Below are 17828 nucleotides of genomic sequence, written 5' to 3'. Positions count from 1 at the left end.
ATACAGGTATGTGTGGCAGTTGGAATACTAAAAATTTATTTTATTTTGTTTTGTCTTCCTCATTAAGACAAAACAAGACAAACAATTCTCCCTAGCTCTTTAGCAGAAGGCAGAAATTCGGACGCAGGCCCAGGTATTCTGCTGTAAAAGGTGCATGGAAGCAACTCTGAACATCCCTGCCTGGGAGCAGCCGTTCTCACACTTTAGCACCACCAGAGTTACCTGGTAGGCTTGTTCAAACACAGTTTGCTGGGCTCTGCTCCCTGAATTTCTGATTCAGAGGGTCTGAGGTAGGGCCTGAGAACAGGCAACTGTAACAAGTGCTCATGATGCTGGTCCCTTTGAGACCACTTTGAGAACCACTGTCCTACCATAATGAAAAGCGCAGTACTTTTAAAAGGCATTCCTCCATCCAATTAACATAAAAATATTTTTTAAAAAGCAAAGGTAAGGTACAAATGCCTTAGAACTAGTCTTTATTTTTTCAAGAAACAATGACTTAAGTTTTAATTTAAAAACATAACTCTTATTTTGTTTATAAAGTAATACACATATTGGAGATTATTTAAAAACATTATAAAGAACAAAATAAAAATCATCTATAAACTCACTTTTCAGGAAAAATCACTACTAACATTTTGGTATTTACCTTTCTAGTTTTTTCCCTATGCAAGTGTGGATATATCTCTGTGTATATTTTATTTTGTTTTCTTATAAAATTGCTAGCAATGGAGTACTGGGAAAGAATATAAAGATACTATCATAAAAGTGTCATATCACCATACTGGTTTTCAATTATTTAATATGGTATAAGAATTTCCTAAAGTCATTGAATAAGAATCTGCATTTTAAAAATGGGTACACAGTTAAAATTCTTATTTAGAAGTATTTTTACAAAACAAAATGTACAAACAGCCTTCTCTTTGCATTGTACTGTGTTAAATGAAACACATGCATATTGTAACATGTCCTCACTGCACAATTCCATAGTAATGATGGCGATTGTGCAAAGCAAGGACATGGTTCTAATATGCACAAATTTCAGTATCACATAAGGTAACGAATGCCATAATTAAGGTCCATAATGAAGATCCTAACTCATCAAGAAAAGATATTTACTACATATTTTACTATATACTGTGTTTAAACAAAAATGAAAAAAATGTGTAAGAAAGAGCTCAACCAAAAAATAAAGACAAGACAAAATTTCTGTGCACCAATAGTCTTTCTATATATTGAGGACAGAGGATGAAACGGACTTGTCAGAAAATATACACCAACTGCCTAGAACATAAGTCTGTGTTTATAAAATCAGATACACTAATAAAATCTCTGTAAATATTTAAATAATGGAGTTTTTTAAACCTTTGAAAGGCTAGAATTTATATTTTTAAGGTCTATGACACATTTTAAAATAAATGGCAAAAGAATATTCTGCAATCACAAAATTTTGTTGAACTAATGCATAATCAATGTTCTTTTACTTTTGATATGCAGAAACATACTACAGCTAGAGAAGAAAAGCTTTTTTACAGAGGGAGAAAAAAACTAACAAAACACGCAGAGCAAGCAATTACATGTCATCATAAGGATTTGCTATATTTTGCTTGAAACATAAGAAATTGCTGTTTTTTGTAGGTCAATTCATATGATTCAACCCAATATTTCCCAAAAGAGAAAAAACAGGTAGTAAAAAGATGCACTGATAATTATCCTTAAACAAATCATATTAAAAGAAACTGTCACTCAATTACCATTTGTCATAAAGACCTAGAACTTAAATTTTACCCTATTTTCTATAAAACATTTAATATGCAATTTTCCCCATATTTATATAATGTAAACAATGACAGTACATTCTCATTAAAATAAACCACTTTTAAACGTAATGATTTTATGTAAACATAGCCAGCTAACAGCAAATATTCCTATATCAATTAATCAGATTGTTTATCAGATCCTATAAAGAACAATCTTCAAGTTCCAAGCATATGTTTTACAACTTAAGTTTAATAAAAATAGAATTTACCAAACATGCTATATATTTTATGACTTATTCCATTTTACATTAAAAAAAAGTACCTAGAAAAAATTTGTAATGGTGGTTAAATGGATAGATTTTATTTCATTTATCAAGTCTCAAGTCATTTCTAACAAGCATTTAAAATATGCACTATCAGTAAATATTTCCAATCAAGGTTTTGCCTGGCAGAGGAATAAAATCACAGATCTCTTTAACCATCTGTCTTAATCCTACAAAGAAAAGATTCTACTGGGCAACAACAGCTTTAGTAATATTTATATTTATCTCTGCTACTGGATGTATATTAAAATACCTATATTTTACTATCTGCTTATAACCACAGTGAAATGTATTTTCAGGCTGAGAAACGGTCATAAACAATGAGGAAAAGAGAAACAATACACCTATCTTTGCAATTAAAACCTGCAAAACTCTCCAACTTACCCTTCTTGTACATAACCAGAATAAGCTTTTTTGGGGGGGAAAAAAAAAAGAAGACATATAAAAACATAATTATGCACTGGATTGAAAGAAGAATGCTGGGACCGTGCTCAAATGGAAATGATCATAGATGACTAAGAAAACAGAAATTAAAATACTATATTAAACTAATTTGTTGTTTATGGTTAAATAACAACCACGAGTCCAAAATCTGGGAGAAAGACCAGTTCTTAGAATTCATATATATATATTTTTTTAAGTTGCCATTGCTAATAGCTTTTGATGCTGGCAGATGGCATAATTCTTAATATGCCTGACTTACTATATAAACACCCTACTCTACTAAATTAAGTCTAAGTTAATAGCACAAATGTAAATACTCTGAATATTTTCACATGATTTTCATATGTTACTATAATGTTACTAATTTTAATTGCAATGTCTTACCAAGTCAGTCTATTCTGTAAACTTTCAGTGGTCTCAGTATAGGATAAGAAAATGGATTTTCATATACTTTTTCTCTGCAGCTACATCTTACCTCTTCCTTCCTCTAATCTGTGTCTCCTGATTACACGTTGTCGTTTTTCTTCTTGTCGTAACTGAAGGTGTTCTTCAATGTTAACCCCAGGTACTGGGACAGCTAGATGATTGACCAAAAAAAAAAAAAAAAAAAAAAAAAAAAAAAACCACAAAGAAACACACAAAAAAAACATATATAGATAGATACAATAATAGATATGAAAGAACTATATGAAATTCAAGAAAGTAAAAGCTAACAAAACACTGATGAAAACACAAATTATTTTTACTCGAAGAATCTTAGCAAAAAAGAGAAAAAGATCCTTACCCTTTAATTAGTGACACACTATCAGCTACCATATACGCAGTACTGCATAGTTAACTATTAATTTTTTTAGCACATACTAATATAAATTACTGAGCTGAGGACAAGATGTGTAGTGCAATCCATCACATTACCTAACAGAAGATCTAAAGGTATCATCTCCTTCACTGCATCAAGAATTCCTCTTTGTCTTGCCTCCTGACCATCCAACTCTCTTGCACAAGCCTTGCAACACCCACACACGGCACAGCCAGATTCTCCGGAACCACAACCACAGATCCTTGAAAAATAAAAATAATTAACTGAAATGCTTCTACTCTTTCCCTAAAACTCTTTTCTATAATGTCTTTTCAGGATTTCTGAAATTAAGTTATATGAGTTAGCAATGAAATCATCCCTTCAGATCAGCATGTGCCAATTTTAAAGCACCGAATAGGTATGAATAGATGGAATAACTAAAAACAAGAGTGTATTAAGCTCCTCATAGGTATAATTGGTATATTTCTACAGAAAATACAAATGGATTCTGCCATCCTCAAAACCACTATTAACAAATATTTTAAAAGTTATCACAATTAGTAAAGCACCAGCAGCTTACTATTAAATGGTCTGAGTGGGTTAGTCAATTACCAAACACTGTTCTCCACCAGCTAACTTAAAGGTGTGCATAGCCATCAGTAAGTGAGCTCAGCTTGCCAGCTTCATAGGTTATGTCTCCTCTTCTCTCTCTCCGTTATATGCCATCATCTCTCATTCTCTCCTTCCACTGGGTCCAACTGCCTGTTCCTTTTCCTCTTCTTTGTCCTGTTCTTATCAGTTGTGAACTAAGTGTATGCCACTGGATTACAACTGAGGACAAGAACACTCCCAGAAGTTGCCTACAGGGTCAGTGAACAACTAACTTCTTAGTCACCTATTTCGTGGATGTAGATAGAAGTCACAGCTTTAATGCTATTGCTGAATCGGAACTGAAAACCTTCAGACAGCTTCACTGAGCCTGCGGTTATCCAGATTTGTGGTGGTACAAGAGAAAGGATCTACCTGGCAGCAGTTTTGAAAGACATAGCTAGGTGCCCTGTGAAACTCCTGGGTTTAAAATGCAAGCATTACTGACAATTTGGAAGATCACTAACTATAGAAGTAAAAACTGATAAACTAATATGCCCTACTACATTGTCTATACGCACTGTTTAAAAGATAATGTGGCATTCTAAATTTATTCTAAGATATGTAGCCACAATTCTATAATAATTGAAGTCATTTTTAATAGTGCAGAGTGTCCTGGCATATAGTCTTATGTTAATTTTATTCATTTATTCATTTTTGCCTCATTAATAAGGAAGTTACTATATTTGGTTAGGTACTGTCCATTTAGGTCTATAGGTTTAAGTTATAAGTAATTACTGGAAACTGATAGTAGATCTCTGGGGAAAAGCACATAAAGAATAATTTTAGGAAGGATCAGAGAATTCAGAAATTCATTTATGATACTTACCAACTGCTTAAGTTCAGAGAAAACTTACTGTTAAAAAATCACAATATTTCAATAGCCTAAAAGAAAAGGCCTGTTATAAATGATTTATTTTCATATGTTAGGCCAAGTATCAAATTCTCCCCAACATTCAAGGGGAAAACTTGCATTCTGATTCTGCCAAACTCACATATAAAGTTTAAAATAATGATAACATGGGACCCCAAGGGGGAAGAAAAAGGTCCAACAAAAGCAAAAGAGGATAAATATAAACAAGTATAATGCAACTTTAGAAGTAATAGTTCCTAGAACACCTAAAATTGTGAACATAAATTTAATTTAAAAGAAAATTATATGTCTTTAATCGAGTATTTTATATGATATTTGATAATTCCATCCAGAAAAGATTAATGTTCAACAAAATGAAGAGATATTTGGCATTAAAACAGTCTTAGGAAAAGAACACAAATTAAGGTAGAGCCCCAAGACTTTAAGAAATTTATGACTTGTTTTTATTTATTTATTTTTTTAAAGATTTTATTTATTTATTTGAGAGACAGCAAGAGAGATCACAAGCAGGAGGGAGAAGCAGACTCCCCGCTGAGCAGGGAGCCTGATGAGGGGCTCAATCCCAGGACCTTGGGATCATGACCTGAACCGAAGGCAGATGCTTGACTGAGCCACCCAGGTGCCCCTACGACTTGTTTTTTTGTTTGTTTTCCATATTTTTTCTTTTTTTTTAAATTTTATTATGTTAGTCACCATACATTACATCATTAGTTTTTGATGTAGTGTTCCATGATTCATTGTTTGTGTATAACACCCAGTGCTCCATTCAGTACCTGCCCTCTTTAATACCCATCACCAGGCTTGCCCATCCCCCCACCCCCCTCCCCTCTAGAACCCTCAGTTTGTTTCTTGACTTGTTTTTAAATAATGGTTTAAATGAATCAAATGAAAGAAAAGCAACTTAAATAAAACTGACACTAAATTAGAAATTATTATAACAGAAAACAATTATTAGAATTACACGTATATGCCAATATGCCCTCAAGAAACAACAAAGTAGAATACACTCTGGAATAATTTTGAAAAGAAATGTGTTGTGCACCTTTTCTACTAGTATCTTATTTCTTCAGTATTAATCATGTTCTTACCCTCCAGGGACTCTGTCCGGACGCCCACTACTGACACAACTGGCTCCATAACCCGTACAGTCTCCACAGACAGTACACACCATGCACTGCTCCAGCTTCCATTTATGCATGCCTGGAGGGCACATCATGGACTTCTCATCTTTTTCATCTAGTTCTTCTTCCAGGTCTTCATCCATTGCTGTTGCCATATTTTCAACTCCAAACCCTATTTGACAGATCAATTTATAACTTTTATGTAGATTATTCCTATGTCAAAAAAACTGGTAAAATTATGTAACATATACTAATCAAAGTGAATATACAATGTAATGCTAAAATATAAGAGCAACAAAAATAAAATTTAATATAGGAACCACAAATAAATGCTCTCATTTCCTTTCTGCAAAAAGAGGGAAGGCAGGAACACCTCTTAGCTATTACTTTCTGCCAATCATACTTCTAATTTTTGTTGGTTTTAGTCCTTCATTTCCATCCTCAGTGCCAACACTGTCATTCAACAGACCGAAGAATGTCTCCCAACCATGCTCTAAGCCATGAGTCCTTCCCCTCTAGAACATCCTCCCATTACTAGCAACTGGCAAAAATTTATAAAAGAAAAATAATGAAAAACTTGTCACCAAAGTTTAGAAATTACATACACAAATGAAATCATAAGTAAATGTAAAGGATAAGCTAGTTAGTCAAAGATATGTGTAACACATACAACATAATATACCAAAAGTTCCTACAAATCAGTAAGAAGGCAAGAAAACTAAGAAGTTTGAAGAGATGGTCTAACATACTACTAATAGTCAGGGAATGCAAATTAAAAGAAAAATGAGGGACCCAGCCATTCTACTCCTAGTTACATGCCTAAAAGAAAAGCATACAACTTTCCACCAACATTCACTAGAAATGGTCATAGCAACTCTATTTATAATAACCCAAAACTAGAAACTACCCAATGTCCGTAATACTTGAAAAGATTCCCAACTGTGGTATATTCACACAGCTGATTACTATATAATGAGAATGAATAATCTATAAATACTTGTAACAATATAAATGAAACTCATAAAGTTGAGTGAAAAGAAACTAGACATAAAAGAGTTCATGTGACATAATTCCATATATATGAAGTACAAAAGTACGTAAAACTAATTTACGGTGTTAACTAGAGAGGTAGGTAGTAACTAGAGAGGTAGGTAGTAACTGGAGAGGAACATAAAGGGGGCTTCCTGGGGTGCTGGTAATACACTGTTTCTTGATCAAGGTGCCAATTACAGGAATGTGTTCAGCTTGTGAAAACTGACCAAGAGCTACACTTATGCTATGTGTATTTGGCCACATGTTTTACTTCAATATGACAAATAAAAAATTATAATGAACTATAATGTCATTACCATCAAACTGACAAAAATCTGAGTATTGATACTACCTCCTGGATGATGTGGAAAGTCAAAGATACAACCTCTTCTAAGAAAAATCTAGCAAAGCTGCAATCTACAACACCAGAAATTATACTAGAGAAAGTCTCACATATGTTTGCCAGGAAACATGGGTAAAGGAGGTTTTGAAATTATTGATGAGAGTGAAAAACTGGAAATAAACTCATCTATCAGCATGAGAATGGATAAATGGTGGTATGTTAGTGGTATGGTTTTTTACACAGCAGTTACCATGAATCATTTAGATTTATATGTACCAACATGGACATATTTTAAGCACAATGGTGAGACCAAAAAAAACCCTAATTTGCAGAAAAATACAGATTAGCACTTATAAAAGTATCTTATTTTTACGTATAATATATGAGTATGTAACATATTTTACATATAAAATATGTAAGAACAAATTAAAAAAAACAGAAATATGACTGAGAATCAAACTCATGATTGTGGTTGGTTTTGGAGAGAGAGGGAGTATAAATAATAAACCTTGGAAGGAGAATACAGGACACCTGCACCTTATCCACAATTTATTTTTACTGAAAAATAAGGCATGTGATACACAATTTTTTCATATTATAATTTAATTTTCTGTACTTTTCTTTGTTTTTCTAAAATTTAAAATTAAAAAATCCTTTTATGTTCTTTATGACTCTACAATCTGTATTCATTACATGTCTTACACTTCTTCTCTGTTTCCTAATTCATTACTTACTAGCAGAGGAGGTATGATTTTTTTATTAAGTAAAAAATCTTTTAACAACTTTATTTTGGTTATTACAAAATTTACAGTAATAATCTAGAACATAGGTATAAATGTATGATAAGTTTTCACAAGAGTTTTACAATAATAAGGAAACAATTCTGTTGAGTTCAAAACTTTAATAAAACAATCTGAATATATATTTATATTATATATAGAAAACTAAACGGCTTCTCTCCTTTTGCCTAGTAGGCATTATCCAAAACTATGGTTCACTAGTTTAGCAAGAAGAAAAAATAGTTCCATTTTGGAGTAATCCATTTCTTTTCTTTCTTCTGTTCTTCCTTCTTTTTTAAAATCAATGTGCTCTAACAGACTTGCTCTTTCAAAAACTAAAGTATCTTAAGTACATGCACATATAAATAAGGTACTAAAAACTCTTGATATCCAGATGAGTCTGCCATCAAAAAGATCCCAAAAGAGCTAAACTTGTTTTTGTTAATATATACAAATATTAATCCTCAAACTCTTTTGTACTTTTTTTTTAAAAGTTTTTATTTATTTATTTGAGAGAGAGAGCGTGCAAGCAGGGGGAAGGGCAGAAGGAGAGGGAGAGGGAGAGAGAATCTCAAGCAGACTCCACACTGAGCCTGACATGGGGCTTGATCTCACGACCCTGAGATCATGACCTGAACCAAAGAGTTGGACGCTTAACCAGCTGAGCCACCCAGGGGCCCCAAGCCTCTTTTGTACTTTAAACACAGTTCATTGCTTAATTCTATTTCTTATTCTCTAGCCCACACAAAATTAAAACAGAAAACCAGCAATTGGAATGAAGGGTATAGGATAGCAATGACAGCAGCAGAAGTAAGAGCTGAGAGCAAGAATGAAGTGACCAAAACCAAAACAAAAAAACCCACAAGCATGGGGCGCCTGGGTGGCTCAGTTGGTTAAGCGACTGCCTTCGGCTCAGGTCATGATCCTGGAGTCCCGGGACCGAGTCCCGCATCAGGCTCCCTGCTCAGCAAGGAACCTGCTTCTCCCTCTGACCCTCCCCCCTCTCATGTGCTCTCTGTCTCTCTCATTCTCTCTCTCTCAAATAAATAAATAAAATTAAAAAAAAAAAAACCCACAAGCATGACAAAGGATAAATCCCTCTTCCTATCAATAGCCTGAGTATTAGGGCAAAGCAGTAAGGTGCATCTATAATTTAGCTCTTCATAAAAGGCCAAGGATTCTTAAGAATCATTTTTAGTTGTCGGAATGGGTGAAATTACAGGCAGCCTGTGCTATTAAACAGGAAGATAATATTTCCCAGAGAGGCTGCTGCCAAAATAGGTAAAACTGAAAATGTGTGGTGTAAAAGGAACTAATAATGAAGAGTTTGAAAAATGCACTTTTCTAGAATAATTTAGTCACTCAAAATGCTAAATCAAAGAGGTGTTATCATATTTTATATAAAATTTTTAAAAATTGGGGCGCCTAGCTGGCTCAGTCAAGAGAGCATGTGACTCTGGATCTTGGGGTCATGAGTTTGAGCCCCATGTCGGATATAGAGATTAACTTAAATAAATAAACCTTAAAAGAGAAAAAAGAAAGAAAAACACTCAAGTTCATTTGCTCAAAAATTAAAAGTCTAAAGTATATTCAATTGTTTCAGTTATATCAAAAAGATAAGAAATTCAGTGGTTTTCCTATTTTATAAGTATGATATTAAAGAGCCACTTGTTTTGAAAAGAGTAAGATTAGTCCCCAAGTTATTCTAAAAAACTTAATGAAAAAAAAGATGACACAAAATTTAATATCCACATGTCCAACACCTACCTTTCCCCCCTTGGTTCATGGCACCAGTGTCTCGTCCACACTGTCCTTTATTATTTACACCAAATGTCCAAACTTCTCCATTCTTCATTAAAACACAAGTATGAGCTTTGCCCATAGCCACCTGAGTTACAAAATGGCCCTTCAAATCTGTTACCAAGCCTATAAGGACAGATACAAATTTGGTAAGGAACAACAATAAAACCTTACTGAGTCTAGTAAATCTTCAGTATTGTAAAAGGACCACTTCAACGCAGAACTTTTTATTTCTGGGATAAAATAACCCACCAAAATGAGAAATAAGTGGGCAAAAGACTGGCAGGGTATCAGTAAATTAATTTTTTAAGTTTGTGATGAAGTCCCAAAATCTTAAAACATTATCATCCAGACTTGGGACAAATTTTTACTGTGGCCATTGGCTCAAGTCTGCGTCTCCTGAATGTTTGCTTTAAATGTCAACACTCTCAACAATTCTCAGAAGGGTCACTAATTCTCAGACTTTCCTGGTCCAAGCACAAAGGAGGCTATAAATCATGTACTTCACCTACTTTGATTTGCCTTAAAAAGGAATGAAGGAGGGCACGTGATGTAATGAGCACTAGGTGTAAGACTGATGAATCACTGAACTCTACCTCTGAATCTAGTAATACACTATATGTAAATTAAAATTAAAAAAATAAAAAGGATTGACAAACACAACAAAATACTTCCTGCAGTATACTGAAATCCCATTGTTTCTGTAGAAACCTGTGAGATGTTCCAAAGCAGCATTTTTCAATCCTTTTTAACCTGCAGTGCTTTCTTCCACAATCCAATAGCTAACTAGTTTAGACAGTTCCTACAACACTTATTCACATATTACTTTCATTATATTTGCCATATCCAAGTGCTACCCATATAATCTTAATATTTTTGCATCAATTTTAAATTGACCGAAGCATTTTTAACCTTATCAGGTAGTAACAACAGTAAATATCAAAGATTGTTGAGTATTTCCAAGATATACTAAAATAAAGACTTCTTGAAAAAACTAAAGTATTTGTTTTATTTTATCTTATTATGTTATGTTAGTCAGCATACAGTACATCACTGGTTTTTGATGTAGTGTTCCATGATTCATTATATTTGTTTTATTTAATTTACAAATAATATAATTCTTGTATCACACTTTGGGAAAAGACATTCCACATTATTTTCTCAGATACCACTTTCCTAAGGTGACCTTCTCTTCCACCCTGTATTACTTAGGTCTTTTTACCTTAAAAACTCCCATTTTTACTACTTAGTTTATTTGAAAAATACATGTATATTTAGCAATATTATTTATTATTATTAACAGTACTACCTGACACATCTTGGGCCCTTACATATGTCAGGCTCTGTGCTAAGCATTTCATTAGCATTATCTTCTACAATCTTATAACAACCATATAAAGCAGGTACTGTCATAAGCTCCCTTTTGAAGATGGAAAAAAAAAAAATGAAAGTAATCTCTGAAAAGTTAAGGAATTTAAGCCAGTTATTAGCCAACTAAAAAGTGGCAGTTTTGGGATCTGGGTCTATATCCATAACCATTAAAACACACCTCTCTAATACTTAAGCTGTAAAATGCCCAATCGTCTCTCAGAGCCTCAAAAAGAGAGGGACCATGTCTGCCTGGTCCACCAAGCTGTGGCACACTGTCAGTTCTCAATAAACACATACTGAATAAATGCACAAGTTTTCTTCAGTGCTAGGCAACAAGATCTTAACAAGCAACAGCTATATTGAACATTATTTTTAATGAGCCCACTCCCAAATTCTGACTGACAGTTGAGGCCAACTGAGGATCTAAATATTACCACATTAAGCTAATTCACATATCAACTGAGTATAGTTCAACTTAATAATTGCTAGAAATGTGTAATATATGTCATTTCCCCAGAAGTGAGACAATCACTTAAACTTCCAACCATAAATTTCATTAATTCTGTTTTCCTTTTCACAAGAAATTCACAGCTTTACATATTTACCAAATATAAAATCCTACCAACTGGGCTGTCACAATCATACTCATTTCTTAAGTGCTAGAAAGAAAATCTAGTAACCAAATATAACAAGTTTTGAGATGAGAGCTTATAAATACAAAACTCTTCATTTGGCTAGTCCTATCCCACATATCCACTCATTACACTTTTGGTTTATCAGTCACTGAGTTGCTTAACAAGTAATTCTTACGACCCTACCATGTATAAGACACTGTGTTGGGAAATGGGGATACAACAGTAAATAAGAAAGAGAGTCCCTCCCTAACTATCTAATGGGAGAGATGGATAATTCATCAATTATCAGTCAGTTATGTTATGGAAATCATTTCCCAAGGGTACTACCAAGAACATGTCACAAGAGCATCTGAACTGAGTCTAGGGAAAGCTTTCCAAAGTAATAGCTAAAGTAGAGCCGCACTAGCCACGCTCTGTGATGAGCTCTGCATGGAACTAGTCACATTGTTCCCAACAATAAGACAGGAAGTAATCACAAAATGTATTTGGAAAGAATGTGAAAAATTTAGAGAAACCATGCTACAATGTTAATTTTCTACACCTATCTTTCCAATATATAATTTCTAGTACTAGACTTTCTTTGCATAAGTGAAATGTGTTTAAGTTGAACTTACTTGAACTGTCAGAGTAAATGGCATCTTTCCCAAACATGTATAGCTCTCCATCCTTAGAAATAACAGAACTACTTCCGTTATTGCAGGCTGTATACACCACAATCTTTCCTTCCATCTTAATTATCTTTTTAGGTTTATAGGGTTTTGATTGCCGTCTGCTCTTAGCTTAAAAAACAACATAAAACAAATAAAATTAAGGCATCTATGTATAAATAAAAATAATGGTTTCTGTAAAAGCCCAAGGAAAAAATATATGCATTTATGATACACTTCATTTATTTTCACAAAGGCCTGGGCTTCCCAACATGTCAATTAAAATGAGTCAACCTGCAAGCCTCATCTGGTTAATTAATACTTAGGCTATCACTATCAGATCCTTTTCTTTGTTACACACTGAAATTTCCAATGAGAAACACCAATTTTCTACCAAACTTCTGGCTTCTGGGGAGCCCAATCTCTAGATTTGCTATTTATTATTAACAACATTCCTTTATCACATATATGATTTTCTCTCAAACTCTACCTCACATGTATTCTTATGCTAGATCCTAGAAAGCTAAATCAGTTCCTCCTCCATTCAACACATATTTAAGCAGCTACACCTGGTCAGTGAAATTGTCTAAGAAGGGGAAATATATATGGAGAAAGAGTAAATAAAGTTAAATGTGGATGATGATCCAATTAGCCTCTGCTCTCAAAAACTAAATCCCTGATATGAGCAAAAGATGGGAAATATCAATCTTCTTTCAGTCAACCCCAGTTCTTGATGCCTTTCAGAATAAAAACACATTGTTGTGCTGGGAACAATTCTGGGACTTAAAAATACCATTATGTTTTTTCATATAACATGATCCATATATATATATATACGTTAACTACACTATCTGGTGCTCAAAGAAAGAACAATGTCCTCCAAATGCTAGAAGGAAAACCTGGCAGTGCTGAAGTTTCTCAAATATGGCAATACACTTTATGGGGATCTTTTTCCAAGTAACTTTTATGTACACATGATTTTTACATTAGATGTTGACTTCAAACCTAATCCTCGTAAGATGCTACTCCACTGTGCTAAAACATATAAAGTATATGAGAGGTTACAAAAAGAAAAAAAATGACACTTTGAGAAAAACTGAACAGAAGTATAGGAAAGAGCAGAGACAAACAAAATTGTTTATGTTTTCACTGCTTAGGAATGATTTCATTACAGAAAAATAATAAAAAGAACAGTGAGCCATAACTAACACTATTACACAGGTTACATGAGGTTTACTGCCTTCTGAAACATATATTCCTTATAAAATTTTGGGTTACCTAAAATAACAGATTGTAATAAATAAGTTTTTTAAAATAACACCAATGAACAAAACAGATGAACAGCAGTGTAACCATAAAGCATCAATTTTTTTTATTCATGAAGATGAACTCTAGAACAAAATCAGCACTTACAATTCTTTAATGAATAGTACAGCACCACATAATCAGTTGATTATGCCCCAATGTAAAATCCTCTATTAATCTGGTGAGGTTAGTGCTATTGAAATTGATATACCTCATGTTAATGAGTTCCACAATATTTTTGCTGAATGTCCAGTTGATCAGTCAACTTACTTGACTCTCCATCTTCTCCTTTACTAGCAGATCCTGTAAAGAATATGCTTCCATCTTCTGCAACTAAAAGGGCATGAGAGCCATCGTGACCAACTGAAAAGTGTACAATCTTTGGCGATTTTGTAATTGGTAGCTCAACCCATTTTCCTGCTGAAGGACCACCTTGCTTGATTCCAAGACTCTGGTACTTGCCAGTATAATATATCTTGTATATATATAAAAAAAAGAGAGACAGAAAGACAGAGAGAGAGAATTATAGTACCTTTTGGAGGCATGTACCATGCTTCACATGAGAAAAAAAAAAACTTCCATATCTTACTGAAAAACAAAAATAACCTGAAACCAAACTGTTTTTACACTATTCAACTTCTGTGAGATCAGCAGGAGAGAAATATACATATTTTTCACAAAGATCCAGTTCTTAATAGTTTTTTCATATCTACTCAGGTTTAATCTTTCATTATAAGTCTCCTGAATGGATATGAATAAATATACTTCACAAATATACTCTAATCTCACAACAGTAGGAATCTGATAAAATTCTCAACTATTTTTCCCAATGTAAAAAAAATCTACATACAAATATACCATAATTGCCTAGTAATTTTAATTTTCAAAATTCTTTTAATTACCTTACTTTAACCTCACACCCATTAGATAAAAAACCTTCCATCTCTATAGATTGACCTCTACAATCTGTGACTTAATTATACTTGCTCCTATTTCCCTCAACTTGTAGTCTCTGTATTTCTGCACATTTACAGAAATTTGCAATAAACGTGTTCATCAAAATGAACTCAAAATGTGAATTCATTCCAACTCAAAAAATTACAAAAAGCTCCATAATTAAAATAAACATTTGTAGGAATGGAACATTTTAAAAAGTTTATAAAATAGTTTTATACTCTTATATGTCACAACTTTCTTTTATACTATTTCAACATGAATAAAAGTTCACCATATTAAAATAATAATTTAAAATCAAAAATTTAAATATTATGTTTAAACATGTGAACTATGTAAACTAATCAATTGATTATACCAATTGACTATCTCATAAAGCACAAAATGGTCATTTTTGATCCTAAAGAGTAATTTACCTTTCCACTTGCTGTTTTCATTAGTGCAAACTCTCGTCCTGCACCAAGAATTGCTGACTCCTCATCAAATCCTGTACCTGATAATACAAGACTAATAAATACTACTATATTTTTAATATGAATAATGTAAATCATAATTTCACACTATTTTGAGTGATTAAAAAGTCATCTCAATTAATACCCTTCAAAAACAAGGCTAACAATCACTATGTTGAATCACTATGTTGCACAACTGAAACTAATGTAACATTGTGTGTCGACTACACTTCAATTAAAAGAAAAAACAAGGACGATGAAATGTCATATGCCTAAATTGGAGAAAAAAAAAATTAACAATAGATACACTACTCCAAGGAAAAATAAAGTTACCATAAGCTTTTTAATTTGTTTCAAACTAGTGCCAAGTTAATTTTTTAAATATAAAAAAATTTTAAATCCATGTCAGCAATATTCCTTGAATGAATGAATGAATGAATGAACTTTTATTGAGCATTATTAGGCATCAGGCATTACAGAGTGCGTGAACCTTATCCTGTCTGATCTTCACAACCATACTGCCTGGTTTACGAATGAAGAAATATAAAGCTTGATGAAGTTAGTCCAGATATAGATTCATTTGGACTTGGACAATACCATGCAGATATTTGAATTAAGGTATATCAGATTTTTTGTTCCATGTTTTTCCACAGAAGAACATTTCATGTACCTACTCCATGAATCTGAATACTATGTGTGCATACACAGAAAGACCCTTATGCACATTTTCAAACTGTAAAACTATTGAGTAAATAATTATATATGACATATTTTATGACTGTCTAATTATACAAACTACTAATTAGTTTATGGGCTTTTTAAATTTAAAAACTGTAATTTCAGTACTTTTCTGTGAAGAATTACAAAAACACTACATAATTAAAATATGCAAAATAAACCACTCATGTCAAGTTTATTAAATTTAATGAGGTAACAGTCAAAAAAGTGGGTCTTGCAAAGAATCCCACAACCTAAAAATGGCACCATTAAACCTGGAACACCATGGCAAACCAAAATTGAGAGTCTCACGGGAACTAAGGATCCTAATTACTACTATGACCCTGCAAGAGTACATATACTAAAACTGAGAAATACTCTGTGTGGTTGTCTCTATTTCTGTATCCAAATGAAAGATTATTAATCAGTTTGTTAGGCCAATTACCATTTTCACAATCTATGAGAGCATTCTATGGCTATGTTGAAAATCTGTTCAAGTAACAATCAAAGGTTTCAATGAGAGAACTATGTTTATTAATGTAGTAATATTTACAAGTTTTCAAAATTTTAAATAACTGAATAAAGATAGAACATAACAATTAATGATGTCCCTAAATGTTATCTATAATTCTTATCAGATTAAGTTTATTTTCATTTGCTCTAATCAAAATGAAAAAGGGAAGATTATTAGTCATTTCCTTAAAATGGTGTTCATATAGCACACTCTGTTTAAAGGTCTTATTTTCTAGCCACTTATACATATTAATTCATAAGCTGCTTTATAATAATAGCAAAGTAACCACCAAAATACTACTGCTCAAAACACAATATGAGTTTTCAAAAGAATAAAGAATCTGAAAACTTAAATATGGGAGAAAGGCTTGTTTGACTATCTTACTTATAATATGCAAGTCCTTTTCCAGGTCAAATAGTGAGATACCACAGGCATGCAAACATTTTCTGGCCAGTTTAAGTTGTAATTCTTGTTGTAGCACAGGTTCAGTGCTTGTGGCAAATATTCTGACAACAAAGCCATCCTAAAAGAAACAAAACATTCAGAGTAGTATGTTGTATAAATTGGTCTCTCAAGGCTTTCTACTGTCTAATTAGGATCAAATAATTTATGGAAAAAGGACTCCATTTACACAGCTCTTCATGATTCGAGCACTTACATCTCTTGAAGCAGCTATCTGATTAATATACTCTCCATCAGTGAATAAAATATTTTGACCTTCAGTGTGGCAGTCTGTACAAAAAGAGGAAAAGGTAATTATATTACAATATAAATAAACAGCTCACAAAATGACTTCACACCTCTGTTGAAGTTCTCCACGCAATAAGGGTAAACTTAAACTTAAAGGGATACTGTGCTTTTTAATAAAGAATTACAAATTAGCAGAAACTAAATAATTCAACTATTATTACTTATTACATTTTGTGCTTACTTATAAATCTTCCATAATCAAGGACCTGAAAGCCCACCTAATTTCAAAATGAATTAGTATTAGATGTAGTCTGATAATAAACATGCATCATGATGAACAAACTATAATATTGGTTATAATCATTTCAATACAATCACATGCAATGTAGCAACACTCTACCCTCTGACATACATCACAGTCATTAGTGTCACAGAAAAATACAGATAGACCTAAAAGCTTCTGCATTTGAGGTCTATGGTATCCAATTACAGATATCCCTTGCTTTATTAAACAGAACTGGTTATGCAGTTTCCACTTAGAAGTTTAATAGTTATTCCCAGCATTTTTAGAATTTTACATGCTATACATTTGTGTGTGTGTGTGTTTTAAGTAAGCTCAG

The 17828-nt window shown here is 32.8% G+C and overlaps 1 protein-coding gene across 11 annotated transcripts in view; it reads right to left on the bottom strand.

The window, feature by feature from the left end:
- Positions 1 to 17828, bottom strand: part of MYCBP2 (MYC binding protein 2) — a 271236-nt gene that overhangs the window by 182524 nt on the left and 70884 nt on the right. For 9 of the 11 annotated variants that reach the window (XM_064585965.1, XM_064585966.1, XM_064585967.1 and 6 more), the window contains exons 9-17: positions 17177 to 17250; positions 16903 to 17041; positions 15252 to 15328; positions 14152 to 14356; positions 12544 to 12708; positions 9891 to 10049; positions 5937 to 6141; positions 3443 to 3588; positions 3003 to 3104 (exon numbers count right to left, since the gene is read on the bottom strand). In XM_064585965.1, coding sequence (XP_064442035.1) covers positions 3003 to 3104; positions 3443 to 3588; positions 5937 to 6141; positions 9891 to 10049; positions 12544 to 12708; positions 14152 to 14356; positions 15252 to 15328; positions 16903 to 17041; positions 17177 to 17250 — 1272 coding nt within the window. Of the gene's footprint in view, positions 1 to 3002; positions 3105 to 3442; positions 3589 to 5936; positions 6142 to 9890; positions 10050 to 12543; positions 12709 to 14092; positions 14357 to 15251; positions 15329 to 16902; positions 17042 to 17176; positions 17251 to 17828 lie in introns of those variants that run through there. The other 2 variants (XM_064585970.1, XM_064585975.1) reach the window with 2 other exon arrangements.

This window comes from Mirounga angustirostris, unplaced genomic scaffold (genome assembly GCF_029215605.1).
Source record: "Mirounga angustirostris isolate CCGP_5_RB_7025 unplaced genomic scaffold, mMirAng1.0.hap1 SCAF_3, whole genome shotgun sequence".
NCBI lineage: Eukaryota > Metazoa > Chordata > Mammalia > Carnivora > Phocidae > Mirounga > Mirounga angustirostris.
This window is presented reverse-complemented; position numbering and strand designations above follow the sequence as displayed.